The sequence below is a fragment of the Ascaphus truei genome, chromosome 5, assembly GCF_040206685.1.
Source record: "Ascaphus truei isolate aAscTru1 chromosome 5, aAscTru1.hap1, whole genome shotgun sequence".
Classification (NCBI taxonomy): Eukaryota; Metazoa; Chordata; class Amphibia; order Anura; family Ascaphidae; genus Ascaphus; species Ascaphus truei.
The window spans coordinates 13,817,097-13,836,235 of NC_134487.1; the positions used below are offsets into that span (position 1 = coordinate 13,817,097).

Consider the following 19,139-nt stretch of genomic DNA (forward strand, 5'->3'; position numbering starts at 1 on the left):
AACTGTGCAATTACTGTGACATATACTCAGTGCCGCTCTGCGAGGTGCATTTCTCTCCTGTTAAGAGGTAAGGCCATGCTAAAACTTTGGGGTATCATGAAAGGAGTGTATTGTATGTCTTTATTTATATAGCGCCAAAAGTGTACTCAGCGCTTCACAAAGAATACAGTACAGGGAATATAATAATACAATAAGTGCAGCAAAAATCAGACAATGGGAAAGGAAATCCCTGCCCTGAAGAGCTTACAATCCAAGAGGTTTGAGGGGAAATTTACTGAGACAGCAGGCGAGGGAATAAGCAGCTAATTTCTGGAAGGTTATCAACAATATATTCCAGCCTTCTAACCATCATCAACCAAGTAATATCACTAAGGGGGATATTACTCTGACAAACCCCCCAATTCAATGATTACTTTGTGGGGTGTGCCACTAACTTATTAGCGAAACGCAGCCCAAACCACAAACCTGAATCTCATCCTGGGAGTACCCACATAGCCCCACCCCCTCCCAACACTGCCCACAATTTTCAATTTGGCCCTGTATCCGAAGAGGAGATTACACAAGCGCTCCTCAAACTAAAACTAAGCAGCCAATGTGGACCTGACTTACTACAATCTAGGTTCCTACGACTTGGTGCCCCAGCCATTGCCAAACCAATTGCTTCCATAGTCAACTCTATCCTGTCTGCAGGCCATATCCCTAAGACCTGGAAAACTGCCAGAGTTGTCCCAATCTTCAAAAGTGGGGACAAAAACACTGTCTCAAACTACAGGCCAATCTTACTTCTCCCAATTCTATCCAAAGTCATGGAAAAATGTGTCCACTCCCAATTAAGCGATTACTATACCAAGACAAATTTCCCTAGCCAATTCCAATCTGGCTTTCGCCCCAAACACTCCACCGTAACTACCCTGCTAAAAGTTTGCAATGAAATCCAGTGTGGAATGGAACGTGGTCAACTCACTGGTGCAGTATTCCTAGATTTTGCAAAGGCTTTTGATACGGTTGATCATGCTATCCTGCTTAACAAACTCCAGTGCTCTGGAATAGGGAAGCATGCTTTAAACTGGTTTCAGTCCTACCTATCAGGTAGATCCCAACATGTGTCCATCTCAGGCTCTAACTCTTACCCCCTGGATATCACCTGTGGTGTCCCGCAAGGCTCTGTTCTGGGGTCCCTACTCTTCTCAGTGTTCATCAATGATCTTCCCACAGCTTGTCAGGAAGCCTCAACACACATGTATGCAGATGACACAATCTTATATGCACAAAGCCATAGCCTCTCTGACCTTCAACACATACTTCAGTCTGACTTTTTCAGACTCGAAAACTGGATTTCCCAAAACAAACTGTTTTTAAACACTGACAAGACTGTAACAATGGTATTTGGGACCAAGACTAAATTTTTAAAGCTTCCAGTGACTGAACTCCAGATTAGAACCAACACTAACGCTACCCTAACCCCTGTCACTAGTTTTAAATACCTTGGCATATGGTTTGACTCCCACTTAACATTCGGGATGCAGATTGATACCTTGACAACCAAGACCTATGCGAAACTAGGGGTACTTTACAGGAACAAATCCTCCCTAAGTCTCCTGGTCAGAAAACGTATCGCACAGCAGATGCTAATGACAATTATTGACTATGGTGACATAGTATATGGCTCGGCACCTCAAACCCACCTTAGCAAACTTGACACCCTCTACAATTCAATTTGTCGTTTTGTTCTCCAATGCAACTATAACACACACCACTGCGAAATCCTCAAAGAACTAGATTGGTCATCACTCGAGTCTAGGTGCAAAGTTCACCTGTCCTGTCTTGCCTTCAAATTCTTTATGGGCAAGCTACCCAGCTACCTGAACATGCTCCTCACCCCTACCACATGCAGCACCTATCATCTGAGCTCAGACTCCAAAAGACTGTTCATGGTCCCAAGGCTCAACAAAGTATCCGGACGTTCCTCCTTCTCTTACCGTGCACCCCAAAACTGGAACAACCTACCAGAGACTCTCATATCCACCACCAGTTTAAGTTCTTTCAAATCTAAGGCTGTCACACATTTTAATCTGGTCTGTAACTGTTTCAGAAGCCCATAATATATATTATCTTTAACTGTGCACGCAATGTCTTGTATATAATGTATACCCTGCTCACTTATGTAACTGTATTTGTAGCCATGTATTATTTGTCTTAACTCTGTGCCCAGGACATTCTTGAAAACGAGAGGTAACTCTCAATGTATTACTTCCTGGTAAAATATTTTATAAATAAATAAATAGTAGATGGGTGTGCTTGGCCACAATGGGTGGTATAAGTTACTGTGGGACAGTAGCCATGAGTGCAGGCTATTGGGATGCTTGATTTGTGGGGTACGTTTTAAGGTTGGTCTGTGTTAAATTAAAAGGTTAACACCATTTACAGGGGAAGAGATGGCAGGGATCTGTGGGTGAGAGCAGGTGTGTATGTCTGGCTTCAGGCTTAGGGGAGATCCCCAGCAGCAGGAAGGAGTAGATAGAGGGTGTGAATAGAGGATTTGTGGGGGTGATTTTTTTTGAGGGTTGTTGGGAGAGAGGTGTATAAATAATGGTGCATTGGGGAGTGGGGAAGTTGGAGAGAACAGGGACATTCACAAAGGAGTGCGGAAACAGTAAACAGAAAATGCAATAAGGAGGGCATAGTGAGATACAGGAGGAGCGACTTCCCAGATATTGAAGGATAGGAAGAGTACAAATAATCACAGTTTTTAGAAAGTAAAGTTCTCACAGTTGTAAAGTTGTTGTTCAGAGTTCAGATCTTCCTCCAATATTCAACTCCAAGATTAACTACACACACTTAAATGTTACACACAGCCAGAGTATCCTGCCTTAAGTATTCTAAAACACAGTCACATTGAGTAACAATTAAGGGAGGGGTCTGCCTAATCAACTCAGACACACCAAATTGTTAATTACATTTTAGGATCTTGCAAATTGATTGAAGGAGACATACCAATTAATACATTTTAAAATATGTAGCTATTGATAGTAGTAGAATCCAGCTCACACATACCAATTAATACATTTGTGTGAGCTGATGTTAGCCAAAAATTGCTTCGCTCCGCTCCATGATAGATACTGGTACAGATGTAGCGAGGGTTACTGTGCCCGCTCATAATGCAGATTAACTCATAGGATTCAATGGCAGTATTAACAAGGCATTTCATAGAATATACCCACCGTAACGTGCCAGCCGGTGCAATACCCCCCGGTAATCTGTATAACTTAAAAGCGCAATCCATGCAAAATTCTGTGTGTGTGTGTGCGTTTTTTTTTTTAAAATAAATAAATCAGTTCTGTAGTATTAGATAATACTTACTACCTTTTTTTTGTATGTTAAAATTAAACTCGTAATGCCATTTTGAATTCGTTTTAATAAACTGAGCGTCCTTTGATTTCTATAGCAGGATTTAGCCCACCTTCCCAGCAGTGCAAGATCTTTGTAACACTTTCCTGTTAGGATAATTTGTTGTCAATATTCCCAGCAGTTTGAGCTGCAACCTGTAACAGTAGATAATGTTATTGTAGTAATATAAGGATACATTGTAGCTGCTGAGTTACACTGACTGAAGGATAGATTGAAACTGAAAGGCGGCCATTGAGTGAATACTGGGAAGTTGGATTTTGCTGATCAGTCACGGGAGAACCAATCGGCAGCTTAGGTAATTAGTTTTCAATAAAGGTAATCAAAGCCTGCATATATTAACACATTTTTTGAATGAATCTTTTTAGTGGCACTGGCATCCTGAAAAATCTCAGGTCTTATACAGTACACACACACACACACACACACACACACACACACACACACACACACACACACACACACACACACACACACACACACACACACACACACACACACACACACACACACACACACTATAAATATAGACGTGCAAATAGTAACAACAGTACAAATCTAACATGAGTTCATGCCCATTGTTGTGCAATACACACATAAACAGAACTTACAGACGTACACACTATAAATATTTACGTAAAAATAGGAAAACCAATAAAAATCAACCATTTTAATAAAAGCCGACACAAGTACTAAACATGCAACTTATCTATACATATAACACATGACATAAATTACATTACTGTAATATAATTAATTTAATGTTTACATTTTTTTTAAGGGTTGTGTGGCAAAAGCGCGTTCACAGTCAAACATGTTTGCATGTTATCAATGACAATTTAGTTTGAATTTTAATATTTTAATGTAAATAAACAGTTTAGAGATTTACAATACACACTGAAGTTTCACTTCTAACGCCTGTACTCGGCACACACCCCTATTATTTTATTTATTTATTTTTTTACTAAAATCTTTTAATTGTTTTTTTTTTTTAAATAATTATTTAAAGCCAGTTTGTAAACAATGTGAGCGGAGACACGAGGGGGTTTGATTTCCTCTGACTTGGTTGTAAAAGCCCCTTCCATGTTCTATAGGGCTGAATAAACAGGTATGAAAATGGATAATTAACTCCGAGTGAGTAACATACAGCCAAACACAACCAATTCTCAAACCTTGTACAGTAACTTATGTCCGGCTAGGAACCATGTTGCTTAACCCTTTCCATGCCAGCGGTAACGTGCAGAACCTGATCTCCCACAGAACAACAAACTTAAAGCCCATGGCGTAGTCAGGAGTGGCCAGTTCCAGTCCTCAAGGGCCACCAACAGGTCAGGTTTTCAGGATATTCCTGCTTCAGCACAGGTTGCTCAATGACTGAACCACCTGTGCTGAAGCAGTGGATTTCCCTAATACCGGACCTGTTGGTGGCCCTTGAGGGCTGGAGTTGGCCACCCCTGTACTGTCGTGGGGGCCCTGGAGTGTCAGACCTCATGATGGGGCGGCTCCATCACAGGGCACTCAAAGGGTTCAAGTGCTTTATGGGGAGGAGTACTAGTACTGTCTATGCATACAGGGGGGCATCTGCAATAAAGTGTATCCAGTATTTGCAGGTGTAACCCCCTCCCCCCTCCTCCATTAGGGATTACTATGATCACTTAAGGGGTTGAGGGCTTCGGAGGGTAAACTGTGTGGGTTTCTGCAGTTTAGCGCTCCTCGCCCATCACATGGTGCAGAGTGACAAGGCAGATACCTAGAAACGCTCACCGTCTACAAGGTGCTCAGCCTGCCATCTGATACAGCAGGCATAGTGATCTGTGATGTCACGAGTGAGTATATATAGAGCTGTAGGAGATTGTAGATGGAGATCCCTGGAGGAGAAACAGAACCCTCCTCACTGTATATACAGTACTGTAAATATAACACATATATAGGATAGCATCCCCTCCTTTTATTGTTTGACAGGGAAAGTGTCCTGATTAGATAGGGGCCTTAGGCATGTAATATAGTGTGTGTGCGTGTGCGCGCACACGTCAATTATAATTGGCTGTGTTCTACAGACGTTTGTATACTTGGGGCGCGCGCGCACGGCCGTGAGTGGTGGCGTGGCAAGCCAGGGGAAAATACAATAAAATTGTATTTTCGCGCTGCTGCCACGCCGCGAACCAATCACCGCGCGGCCTAATGCTGTGACGTCAGTCACGCCCCCTAACCGCCAGCATCACCGCTTGCACCCTAACATCTAAACGCGCTCGCAACGTGCACTCGCAACGCCGAGTGCCCGCACGCAGCAGCAGCGAGGACTATATAACAAGCCTTAGGGATGGTTTCATGCTTCTCTCTGAGTCAATATAGCATCACCTATGTTCTGAGGGGCCTATACAGTGCCCAACGGGATAGTTGGACCAGCCCCATCGGAGGGTCCATAGCTGGCACTACTCCAGATCACCACAAGGTGGCATGTCGTGCCCGTGAGAGGGACACTTATTACTCAGAGAGGGAGAGAGAGTAACACAGGGCCCGACAGGGGCCTTAAAGAGATCACGCTCTTCCAAGGCAGCCCAGAAGAGGGCTCTGTTACGTAACAAAGGGGATTAAGCCTCAGCGCCCCCCTAGCGGGCCGAGGCAGGGGCAGCTAGGGAGGTCGGTTCACACACCACCAGGACAAATGCAGCTATGTCTACACCAAGTACCTAGTGTATTTGGATGCAACAATAAAACTGCTGTTGAATGAATCAAGTTCCTGGCATCCATCATGGCTATATCATCGCCCAGCATCCTGAATAGGTACCCTCATCTGAGAGAGCCAATATAAGCGTCTAATTTCTAGAAAAATGCTGCCATTAATTTATTTTTTGGGGGGTGGGAGGGGGGGGGGTGTCCTCTTAATTTTCTTTTTCTAAAAACGAATTTCCAACAGAGGCCAGATCACTGCATCTTTGGGACCTCCGCTGCCTCCTTTCCTCAGTTTAGTATGCGCCGTGACCTAGCCCTAATGAAAGAAGTGTCCACCATACAGAATATCCTAAGACATTTGTTGTGTTGTTTTGGGGTCGAAAACTATTAAACTTAGATTTAAAGCCACAAAAAAAAAAAATATTTTTCTTTTTAATCTTGTATAAACCTGGGGCCCGAGCCTCAGGGGAGCACTCAGATAAAAATGAGTTCTGCCCACCAGGAATTCGCAGGGTCCGGCTGCCAACAGCAAGCGGCAATGTCGTTGGGAGAGGACACTGCTACGTTTTGCTGGTGACCACATGGCCATATTTATAGCCTTTTGGTGTCAGACACGGACACACAAATCTGCAAATATCTCAGGAACAGGCAGGCACCTGGAGGTCAGGGGACCACCGATCTGCTCTGGGGAACCTCCCGAGTTCATGTACTATAAAAATGTTAAAAAAAAGACACAGTGGGGGCTGCTGCTTTACTTTCCACTGAGAAATCTTTACAGCTGTTGGGGCAGTTGTTACTTGGTGGGGGTAGTTTCACGTTATTACATAGTGCGTCTGAAGCGTTATCGCCCAGTAGTGTGTTCATTAAACCCTTTAGTGCCAGAGAACGCAGTAACCCTGCGCAACATGTTGAGGGCGCTTCTGGCATAAAGGGGTTCAAGACAATTAAAGTATCTTAAAAAATGGTCTTGTTTAAAGCGGCAATCCAAGCTCTTTTTTTAGAAAATGTTTTACCCCGGATTGAACTAAGGGGTCTCCAGAGCTGAAACCCACTAATTTTAGTTGCGGGGAACCCCCCCACTTCCGGAGATTCCTACTTCCGTAGGGGGTGCCAGTAGCTGCTTCGCTGGTCTACCTGGATTCATGTTATGGCGGAGTTTCGAAGCTCCTGCACCCTGCGGGCCAATAGGAAACTATGACTTCATCAGGTTCGACTTCCTATTGGCCAGCGTGACGCGGGATCTTTAAACTTTTAAAGTCCAGCTTGCTCAGCTGGGGCGGCTACCAGCACCCCCTAAGGAGGTAAGTATCTCCGGAAACAGGGGTATCCCCGGAGCAGAATGAAATGGGGTTAAACTCTGGAGACTCCCTGCTTCAATCATGTGTATATATATATATATATATATATATATATATATATATATATATATATATATAGCTTGGATTGCTCCTTTAATACCTTAATACCAGAGATAGATGCAAGAAACTTGGTTATTGGGAGTCCGGTACATTTCATGCTGGTTTAATAAATTTACTTTATGTACCTGCTCCTGATGACTATTGCCCCAAAAAATGGAGGAAACTAGTAGCAAGGAGAGGAAAATATATATATTTCACTATAACGTGTGCTTGAAGGAACCTCTCCTCTAACGCTAACAAATGCACCTTCTTACTGACACAAGTCTGACAATGTGCTTGCAGATATCCCAATACACTTGTCAACTTGCTACATGCATGTTCCAAATTTCTTTGTAACCCATTTAGAAACTGCCGTGGCGACATTCTGCGCGTGTATTTAAAATGCGCAGGCTCGATAGCTACCCCACAGAGCTTCTAGTCTAATGGGGGGGGGGGGGGGGGGGGAGAGATGAGGCAGAGGGAGAGGAATTTGGCACTCATTAGTATGCCCTAAACCGGGACTTTTATCAGGATAAAAGGCCAGATTTTACTGGGGTGCCAATATGTAACACACTGAAGTGAATGAGCCATAAGTGCCTTTATGGCTTAGCACTGTTTAGTTCTTCACATGCACGAGCAGTAGGGTGACCAGACATCCTTATTTAGCCAGGAGAGTCCCGTTTTTTTGAAGTAACTGTCCCGGTGTTTTCCGACAATCTTTCCGATGTCCCGGGTTTTGCTGGTAGCAGAGAGAGGAGCAGCTGCAGCGCAATGTCTCCTGTGGCCTATAGGCGGTGCTGTGCTGCTCAAGCAGCTCCTCCTCTCCCTGGCTGCAGTGTGCTTGTAATAAGGTAAAAGAGTGTGTGTAAGTGTGTGGGTAAGTGTGTGTGTGTGCATGTGGGTGTCCGGGTAAGTGTGTGTGTGAGCGTGGGTAATTAAGTGTATGGTTGTGGGTGGGTGTGGGTGAGTAAGTTTGTGTGTGTGTCTGTGTGTCTGGGTAAGGAAGTGGGGGTATGTGTGTGGCTGTGTACGTTTGTGTGGCTGGGTAAGTGTGTGTGGGTGAGTACGTGTGTGGGTGAGTAAGTTTGTGTGTGTGTCTGGGTAAGGAAGTGGGTGTATGTGTGTGGCTGGGTACGTTTGTGTGGCTGGGTAAGTGTGTGTGTATGTGGGTGTCTGGGTAAGTGTGTGTGGGTGAGTACGTGTGTGGGTGAGTAAGTTTGTGTGTGTGTCTGGGTATGGAAGTGTGTGTGTGTGTGTTGTGTGTGTGTGTGTGTGTGTGTATGTGGGTGTCTGGGTAAGTGTGTGTGGGTGAGTACGTGTGTGGCTGTGTGTGGGTGAGTAAGTTTGTGTGTGTGTCTGGGTAAGGAAGTGTGTGTGTGTGTGTGTGGCTGGGTAAGTGTGTGTGGGTGAGTACGTGTGTGGCTGTGTGTGGGTGAGTAAGTTTGTGTGTGTGTCTGGGTAAGGAAGTGTGTGTGTGTGTGTGTGTGTGTGTATGTGTGTGTCTGGGTAAGGAAGTGTGTGTGTGTGTGTGTGTGTGTGTGTGTGTGTGTGTGTGTGTGTGTGTGTGTGTGTGTGTGTGTGTATGTGTGTGGCTGGGTAAGTGTGTGGGTGAGTAGATGTGTGAATGTTTGTGGTTGGGTAAGTTAGAGGATGGAGAGGGGATTGGGAGAGGAGGATGGAGGGGGAGAGAGAGCTGGAGAGGGAAATAAATCAATAATAAAGCATATTTGGGGACGCTATTAGACAAATACCATTATTATATTTGTTTTAGTAATTATTTTTTATTGCGTCCCGGTTTTTACTTTGGGAATCCGGTCCCCCTATCAAGTAGATCCCATTTACCGTATTGGCCCGATTGTAAGGTGATGGTTTTTTTGTTTAAAGTTAAGTTGAAAAGTACATACTCGCCTTACAATCGAGCCCGCCCACTTTGCGAGCCAATCACCAGTCGGATGTATGAGGTAGAAATGTAAAAATGGAGCAAGCCCCATCCTGGGGGGTAGAGGCAGCCATGTTGCTTGTGGCAGGAAGGTAAAACAGCGAGATAGAGACAAAGACAGAGAGAGACAGTGAGAGAGACACAAAGAGAGTGAGTGTGTGTGTGTGTGTGTGTGTGTGTGTGTGTGTGTGTGTGTGTGTGTGTGTGTGTGTGTGTGTGTGTGTGTGTGTGTGTGTGTGTGTGTGTGTGTGTGTGTGTGTGTGTGTGTGTGTGTGTGTGTGTGTGTAAGCTGTTTTCTTTACAGCTGCTTCTACAATTGAGGGTCATCTTATTTTCAGGGTCACCCTACAATCTGGCAAATATGATATTTACCATTTCAAATGGACTTTCCATTGCCCATTGCTATCAGGGGAGCAGAAGGCTTTATTACTTTGATTAAATAACAGATGAATCATCCAGACATAGACTGGGGCAGTGAGATTAGCATTACAACAAAAGAAAACATGTTTTTGGGGGTGCTTAAAGACAATGATATGACCCAAATTATTGAGGAACCAACCAGGAGAGTGGCAATACTGGATTTGGTAATATCAAACAATGTAGAAGTAATGGCAAATATTCAAGTCCTGGAACATTTGGGTAACAGTGATCATAACATGGTCTCATTTGAAATAAATTGTCAAAAAACAGATTACTTGGGTTCAACAAAGACCTTAAACTTTAGAAAGGCAGATTTTAATAAACTGGGGTCTAATCTAGTAGTAATACAATGGGATGATGTTTTTGCAGGGGATAAATGGGCAGTCTTTAAAACATTGTTAGAAAAGCACACTTATCAGTGTATACCCTTGGGTAATTAGTATAAAAGAAATAAGTCAAAACCAATGTGGCTAAATAAACAGGTAGGGGAGGAAATGGAAAAGGAGAGGCAGGTGTTTAGATTCTTGAAGTCAGAAGGGACGGATACATCGTATCAGAATTATAAGGAATGTAACAAAAATTGTAACAAAAATTGCAAAAGGTCAATCAAATTAGCAAAAATGGATAATGAAAAAAGGATTGCAATAGAAAGTAAGGTCAACCCAAAAAAGTTCTTTAAGTACCTAAATAACAAAAAAATTAGAAAAAATTAGAAAAGCAAATATAAGACCCTTTCAGTGTGAGATAGGTAGGCAAATTTTTGGAGATAAGGAAAAAGCTGAGGTATTAAACATTCTTTGCCTCTGTGTTTACCAGGGAAGAATCAATTTCAATAGTAGTGCTGCAGGAGGAAGCCACAACCTCTATATTAACGAACAATTGGTTAACTGAGGAAGATGTTCAAAGGCAGCTTAAAAAATGTAAGTAAATAAGGCACCTGGCCCCAATGGCATACATCCAAGAGTTCTCAAGGAGTTAAGTTCAGTAATAGCCAAACCATTACATTTAATATTCAAGTACTCCATTTCCACAGGCTCAGTACCACAAGATTGGCGTAAAGCAGACGTGGTGCCTACTGTATATTTAAAAAATGAGCTAGATCACAACCAGTGAATTACCGACCTGTAAGCCTGACTTCAATAGTGGGGATACTACTTGAAGGTTTAATACGGGATAATATTCAGGAATACCTAATGCAAAACAAAATTATTAGTAATAGTCAGCATGGATTTATGAAGGATAGATCTTGCCAAACTAACCTTATTTGTTTCTTTGAGGATGTAAGTAGGAATTTAGACCAGGGTAATGCATGATGTGGTCTACTTTGATTTTGCAAAGGCTTTTGATCCACATATGAGGTTGGTGTACAAAATAAAGCAAATTGGACTCAGCAAAAATATATGCACCTGGATTGAAAACAGGTTGAAGGATAGACAACAGAGGGTTGTCCTAAATGGAACTTTTTCAGGTTGGGATAGGGTCGGGAGTGGAGTACCTCAAGGATTGGTACTGGGACCCCTGCTTTTTAACTTGCTTATTAACGACCCTGAGGTTGGCACCGAGAGCAAAGTCTCCATCTTTGCTGATGATACTAATTTGTGTAAGGTAGTAGAATCAGAGCAGGATGTAATTTCTCTCCAGAAGGACTTGGATAGACTGGTAACGTGGGCAGGTAAATGGCAGATGAGGTTTAATACAAATAAATATAAGGTTATGCATTTGGGAAGCAAGAACAACTTACAAATTAAATGGGAATACATTTGGGGAATCCTTGATGGAGAAGGATTTAGGAGTGCTTGTAGACAGCAGGCTTAGCAATAGTGCCCAAAGTCATGCAGTAGCTGCAAAGGCAAACACGATCTTATCTTGCATCAAACGGGCAATGGATGGTAGGGAAGTAAACATAATGATTCCCCTTTAGTAAGACCACACCTTAAGTATGGAGTACAATTTTGGGCACCACTCCTTAGAAAAGACATTATGGAACGAGAGAGAGTGTAGAGAAGAGCCATCAAATTAACAAAGGGGATGAACAATCTAACTTTTGAGGAGAGGCTAGCTAAATTAGATTTATTTACATTAGAAAAGTGGCGTCTAAGAGGGAATATGATAACTATATACAAATATATTCGGGGACAGTACATGGATCTTTCAAAATAACTCTTTATCCCATGGGCAGTACAAAGGACATCCCTTAAGGTTGGAGGAAAGGTGATTTCATCAGTAACAAAGGAAAGGGTTCTTTACAGTAAGGGCAATTAAAATGTGGAATTCATTACCCATGGAGACTGTGATGGCGGATACAATAGATTTGTTCAAAAAAAGGTTGGACATCTTTGTAGAAAGGAAAGGTATACAGGGATATAGGATAAATTATCTGTTGTCTAAATTTAGCATCGGTTGAACTTGATGGACGTACGTCTTTTTTCAACCTCATCTACTATGTAACTATGTAACTATGTGTAACTATGTAACTATGTAGATTAAGGCAACGCCTATAAGTGACTTCTTAATGACTTTTCCTTGCGTGGTCCGTTTGTTCCCAGCAGACCTTTAAGCTCACACCTGTGCTCTTCCTTCACCAGCTCTTACCATGGATCAGAAGATTCAGCGGCAGTTTGTGGAGGACCGTGCCGCGGTGCTGGACTTTCTTCCCGTCACCTGGAACGTGAAGAGGCCAGGTCCTTACTACTGTCTTACTATGAAGATGTCGCGGCTCAAGGACCTCGCTTTTGGCTTTGAATTTGGTTCTGTAAATCCAAGGTGGGTTTTATTTGGCAATCAGAAAATACAAGCTTGTTGACTGTAGGAGGACACTCACAGAGGTATGCAAGGGGGACTTGTTATGGTGAAATTAAATAAGGCTTTTATTGCGCCTGTTTCCTTAACATCAGGAAACCATCCAAACAATGGGTAAAAAAAGCTTCTATTCACTTGGGAGTATTTCTAGTGAAACCTATGCAGTCCACAACTCCCTTTAGATAAGCATGTCTCCCAGCCCCAAACATATATCATGAAATGAGCAGATATAAAAAGTCTTATAAATGAAAGTCTTATCTGTTCCTTGTAGTTGGAGGGAAAGTCTTCTCTGTTCCTGGGTTGCTACCTTTTCCTCAGGTTTTGTCAGCATTCAGGCTTAGAAGTTTCCCCTGTGTCTTGAAAGCAGCTTTGCTGTTTCTTCTGGCAGGCTCAAGACATCTGTCCCCATGGTCAGTCTCACAAGTTGTGAGACTCAGGCACAACCTCCCTTCCTGTCTCAAAAGACAGGCTTTTCTAAGAAGCTAATCAGGCAGGTGGTGTTGGATAATTGACTACCAGCAGTTAACCACCACACTGCTGGATTAGAGGCACATTTCCTGAACAGGGATAACTCCCCTGTTACATTGACCATCTCAATTATGTGTCGGGATGTCGGTTTTAGGGGCGCCAGGCTGGAATATTTAGCAGTCTCCTCACTAACCCATCACCATCAAAACCCAATACTTTATGATTGCCCTAATATATCAAAATCTTTTGGTAGACTCATTGTAAGGTGGAGTGGCTCAGTGAGTAAAGGCCTAATTTAATTCCTGGCGTCGGCTCCTTGCGACCTTGGGCAAGTTACTTTATCTCCCTGTACCTCGGGCTTCAAAATCATAGATTGTAAGCTTATCTGTCTCTAAAATTCCTATGTGCTGCATACCACGCACTATACTGTGATTGTGACTTGCTTTGAAATAGAGTTCTTGTTATTATTAGGTATAATACATTTTTGGGGACCAACACGCGTTTTTCTTAGATCAAATTAAAGTGAACCTGTGGGGTTTTGAAAGCTCGGTATGCTATAATTGCAGCTATGATTTGTCATGTTGGTTCCCTTAAAGATATTACAACTTACAACAAATCTACATTTCCCTATGAACAATAAGGCTACTAGATCTATCAATATACTGTATATATTCATTTGTTCAGGGGGATTGAGTATATCCTATACGCAAAAGTCCCTTTATTAAATCACGCATCTGCCCAGGCCAGAGATCCAAATGAGTAAGGTTTTAGTGTATATCATATTCACCTCTAACTCCATTCGCTGCCAGCGATAATGGTTTGATGAAACAATTCATTAGCGTACAGAAATACTACATGCATTTGGGTTAATTGAATAATTTTGATGTCCACACCTTAGAATGATCCTTTCCCCTAACAAGCCCCTGAGAAATAAACACAGCATTAAGTAAATATTACCCTCAGCCCCATATTGTGCAAGCTTCGGTGGTGCCGATCCAGTTTGTGCTACCTCCGCTTGCAGAATTCGGGCCATAGGCTTTTTGTTGCTGTTGTAATACAGTATCTCTTTATTGAGGAAAAGGTATACATAGAACACATGAAATATATACGTTACCAGCACAGTATATTACAGTCACATTATCCAAATGTTCATACAGCTGCATTAGAAATGCTCGGAGTCATTGCTGTGTGCCATTTTAAAGTTGTTACATTATCCCTTCTACTTCCTCTAGTTTCTATTTTAACATTAATATTTCTAGCCAGATAAACTTTTACATTGTGACTATACAGTTAACAAAACAGGAGGATGAAAGAGATAAAACGGAACAAACACCAGGAATTCAGCTAAATAACAAAATTACAATTAAAAAAGGTGCAAACCTGTGATTTAGAATAGTAAAGAGAATGTAGATTAATAAGGGCTTTACATGTATATTATTAATAAGAAATATTATAAAGCCATGTTTGTGTTTCCTGATTCTTACATTAGTCTCGTCCTTTTGGCATAACCAGAAGAACTGAGCAGACTGAGCAGATGCAGCCACTGTGACTGAGCAAAGGCAGAGGGATGTGAGTCTGTGAGAATACGTTTTTATAATAAGAATCCTTCTGTAATTAATAATAGCATGTTTTCGTATAGCGCTGCTAGTTGTACGTAGCGCTTTACAGAGACATTTTGCAGGCACAGGTCCCTGTGGAGCTTACAATCTATGTTTTTGATGCCTGAGGCACAGGGAGATAAAGTGACTTGCCCAAGGTCACAAGGAGCCGACGTCGGGAATTGAACCAGACTCCCCTGCTTCAAACTCAGTGCTAGTCAGTGTCTTTACTCACTGAGCCACTTCTTCTCCCATTATACAGTACCCAGCTGTACACCATGGGGCACACAAGTAAGATTACATCTAAAGGTTAGGATCACTCTAGCTTACACATTTCTAAATTAACCCCAGGATTTAAATGCTCAGAACAATAATATATAATATGAGGTTACATAGTTACATAGTAGATAAGGTTATTAAAATAAAGTGTGCTATTCCCTTCTCAATATAACAGGCCCTGTTTAATCAGGAAAGAGAGACAATTCTCCGGACACACACGGTTCTAATATAAATGAACAGGGTTAAAGCAGTGACAATAGTCATAGAAATGAGTCCTATGTTGGCAGGATCTTGGAAATGGTGAAACCCAGACAAGGGTTTAATTAGCTGTGAGGACTATAATCAGCAATGGCAAAAGGACTATGTGACTCAGGAGTAGCTGAGATCTCTCCGCAGCCCAGCAGAGACAGTCAGAGGGGGTTTCCTCCACTTTGTAGGATCTTTGACTATGTAGGATAGGGAGGCGAGGAGCTTATAGGACAGAAGTGTAGGATCCGATATTGGCTTCCCCGGTGCGTCATCGAGCAGAATCATGAGGCAGGGCACATTTAAGATGGATGTTGGCGCAGAGACTGAGAAGGCATCTTTTCAGTTAAACATAGGTACAGGATTTAGAAGTGGATTCCCCAGTGCGTTAGCGAGCTGAATCACACAGCCGGCCACGTGCAGGATTTGGAGACAGTGCAGCGAATCCCGCTGCGCTGATTCGAAGGGCAATGTTTGTTGCTAAATTTATTTATTTATTTATAAAAATGTTTTACCAGGAAGTAATACATTGAGAGTTACCTCTCGTTTTCAAGTATGTCCTGGACATAGTGAATATGACAAATAATACATGGATACAAATAGTTACATAAATGAACAGGGTATACATTATATACAAGACATTGCGTGCACAGTTAAAGAGAATATATATTATGGGCGAATGAAACAGTTACAGACCAGATTAAAATGTGAGACAGCCTTAGATTTGAAAGAACTTAAAGTGGTGGTGGATGTGAGAGTCTCTAGTAGGTTGTTCCAGTTTTGGGGTGCACGGTAAGAGAAGGAGGAGGAGCGGTCGGATACTTTGTTGAGCCTTGGGACCATGAACAGTCTTTTGGAGTCAGATCTCAGATGATAAGACCTGCATGTGGTAGGGGTGAGGAGCTTGTTCAGGTAGCTGGGTAGCTTGCCCAGAAAGCATTTGAAGGCGAGACAGGAAAGGTGAACTTTGCGCCTAGACTCGAGTGATGACCAATCTAGTTCTTTGAGCATGTCGCAGTGATGTGTGTTGTAGTTGCATTGGAGAACGAAACGACAAATTGAATTGTAGAGGGTGTCAAGTTTGCCAAGGTGGATTTGGGGTGCCGAGCCATACACTATGTCTCCAAAAAAGGCTTTGTAGTGGGCGCGCTGTGCAGCAGCCACACTCCTGAGTCACCCGGAAGTAACGTGTGATGGAGACGGAGAGTAACCAAGAGTAACCAACCTCTTGAAATAGTAGGTGTTTCACACACCACAAAAGACTATATAAGATAGACCTGTGTTCGTGTATGTGCCTATTCTATCCTTCAAAACTAAAGATAGTGTTAATCTAATGTTTAGTGAATACTGTTAGTTTAGGTTCAATCTAGGACTGATTTAGCCTAGAGGTCCAATATATCCTATACCCCAGTATGCTCCCAATGCATCGGGAACATATGCACTACTATTAAGAAGCTAAATACTTCAAGTAAGGACAGACTACACCACTATCATTAGTAGGGGAGCAACCATTGGCGCATGCCCATTAACATACGGGTCTTCAGACTGCCTTTTGCCAATAGGTATCTTAACCCTTCTCTAGCCCTATTGCCATCCAGTATTTTAAACTCTATTAGGTCATAGTCCTGGGGCTCCGCTCTATCTCAGACGGACTGACCACTCACCACTACAGTGGGATCCATTCTATACAAGCGCTTTAATGCCCACACTACTATCAAAGTAGTTTCATTCCTACCACTGTCCACACGTGGTTAATATAGTGGTCCACACTGCTATCCGGTTGGGAGCCCCTGATCTTACACTATTTAATACCTTGTTTAAATCACCTAATTGTGATATCCCGCTGGTGATATCAGTTGTGTCTCCCCACTATTCTAGTTGTTACCACAACCATTAAAGGATGAGTTTTAAATGTGTTACCATATCCTACATACCTAACTTCACTTATGAGGGCTTGTATATAGGGGCTACTTTGGTCTTGCCTAAAGAAGACATTTGTTCTGCACTATATTACCTGGTCCCTGGCACCATTTATCTGACTGACTGTAGCAAGAGCTTCATTCCCCCTCCCCCTTTCTATGATATATTTGTAAAATCAATTAAAATCTCTGCATCGCTGATCTAACATAGTCTTACATCCTTCAGGACATCAGTGATTCCCAACTCCAGTCCTCAAGAACCCCCAATCAGTGGCTCAGTCATTTTGATTGGGCCACCTGTGCTGAAGCAGGGATATCCTTAAAACCTTACCTGTTAGGGGGGGTCTTGATGTCATGCTTTTATATCTCCCCCGGGGTCTGTTCACTTTCTCTTTGGTTATACTTCTGTAGCGCAGCTTCCCCCACCCCCTGGGAGAAATGGCGGCTACTGTGTGTGTGGTGCGTTACCTGTGGCTCACAAGAGGCCTGAGCTTCCGCTGCTGGGAGCCTGGGGTGTATCTGATCCGTCTGGTGACAGCACCTCCACCTGGGCGGGATCCTAACTGTGTTGGATAACCCTATCACAGGATAATATAAGAAATACACACGTGGTATAAGATAACAGTTTACTGCAGATATAATATAACAATGGTACCAGTCCCACCAACTAGGCCACGCACGGCCGTACCCTCCAACACTCTGTCCACACCTGGTAACACAGTCCCCAAAGTACTGAGGGGCCCTTGGGCACCCAACCACCCTGGTGTCCACAAGTAGCAACCCACCCAATGTGTGAGACAGCGCTGTCCCACTAATGTGTGTACAGTTGGTGCACTTGTCGAGGTGAGGTACCTGCCGGTGAGCCAACACCTGGCAACGCCACAACGGAAGATAGGATCCACTGATCCAGCGACGGTTGCGGTCAGTGACGAGTCTGCCTCCGTGTAGGGTGGTATCCAGCTGGATGGTCCCACACTGAATAGAGTCTCTCATAGGTAGCTGATGATCTGGTCCCAGACCAACGTATGCAGCCGCGTCCTGGCTGTGTTCCTATGCTGGTTCTAAAGGGGCAGTATCCCTAACTGATGGGCCTGTCCCTGCAGCAACCACAAGCTGAGGTGAGTCGGGGCCTAGCTGGGGCCTAAGGGGGTCTCTGGCCTAGTGCAGGGGCCACTGACACCCTGCACACGCACATCCTAGTCTTCTGATATCCCAGCTCCAACTGGCGTGGCTCGCAGCGAGCCAAATGTATCTATTCTGGCTGCAGGGGATTGCTGCAGCCCGATTGGCTGTTTCGCGCCATGTGATCTAGCAGCCCCAGTGGCTGCTGGGTGTTGTAGTCCCCGAAGCACCTTTCTGTAATGGCCGCCGCTACTCTTGTTCTGCACATGCGCGAGGGGAGTAGCAAGATGGCCTCCGCAACTATGGTGCCTGCACTGCGCATGTGCGACTGTACTGCGCATGTGCAACCACATGAAGATGGCGACACTCTGCAAAGGTAGCTGCTGGGAGCCTTCGGCGATGTCGTCGCCGCTCCCCACCTCCCCGCACTACCCTCCACAGCTCCGGCAGAGGTAAGGGGATGAACGGGGGACCAGGGCTACACTTCTTACTTTGTGTTAATTCGGCCGTGCAGTACCACAGGCGCAGCAAAGTTGTTGTGTTTTTTGTACTTTACATGGGTGCAACCAGCATACAGATGCAGCCAGCTTTATTTTATCTACTGTCCTGGAACCAGGTAGTACGTTTCTGCCGTTCTGAGGCTGCCAGCACTCCTCTGTGTAAGTTGCAACATTGTTACTTTCCCTTGTGGCTTCCCAGCCTGTTGCCTTGGCAACCCCCCTCTGCTCAAACCTCAGATGGCTTGGCTATCCTCCCCTGCTATCCCCTGCTAGTTGGCATAATCCATGTCTTGTTCCTGCTTGGACAGGAAAGCATGGCTTTCTTTTGGAACCAGCAGCCTTCAGGACCAGTTTGTTATCCCATCTCCTGGTAG

The 19,139-nt window shown here is 43.6% G+C and overlaps 1 protein-coding gene across 1 annotated transcript in view; it reads left to right on the forward strand.

The window, feature by feature from the left end:
- Nucleotides 1–19,139, forward strand: part of LOC142494352 (uncharacterized) — a 117,082-nt gene continuing 97,943 nt past the window's right edge. The window contains exons 1-2 of the mRNA XM_075598910.1: nt 1–67; nt 12,420–12,597. Coding sequence (XP_075455025.1) covers nt 12,428–12,597 — 170 coding nt within the window. The 5' untranslated portion in view covers nt 1–67; nt 12,420–12,427. The remainder of the gene's footprint in view (nt 68–12,419; nt 12,598–19,139) is intronic.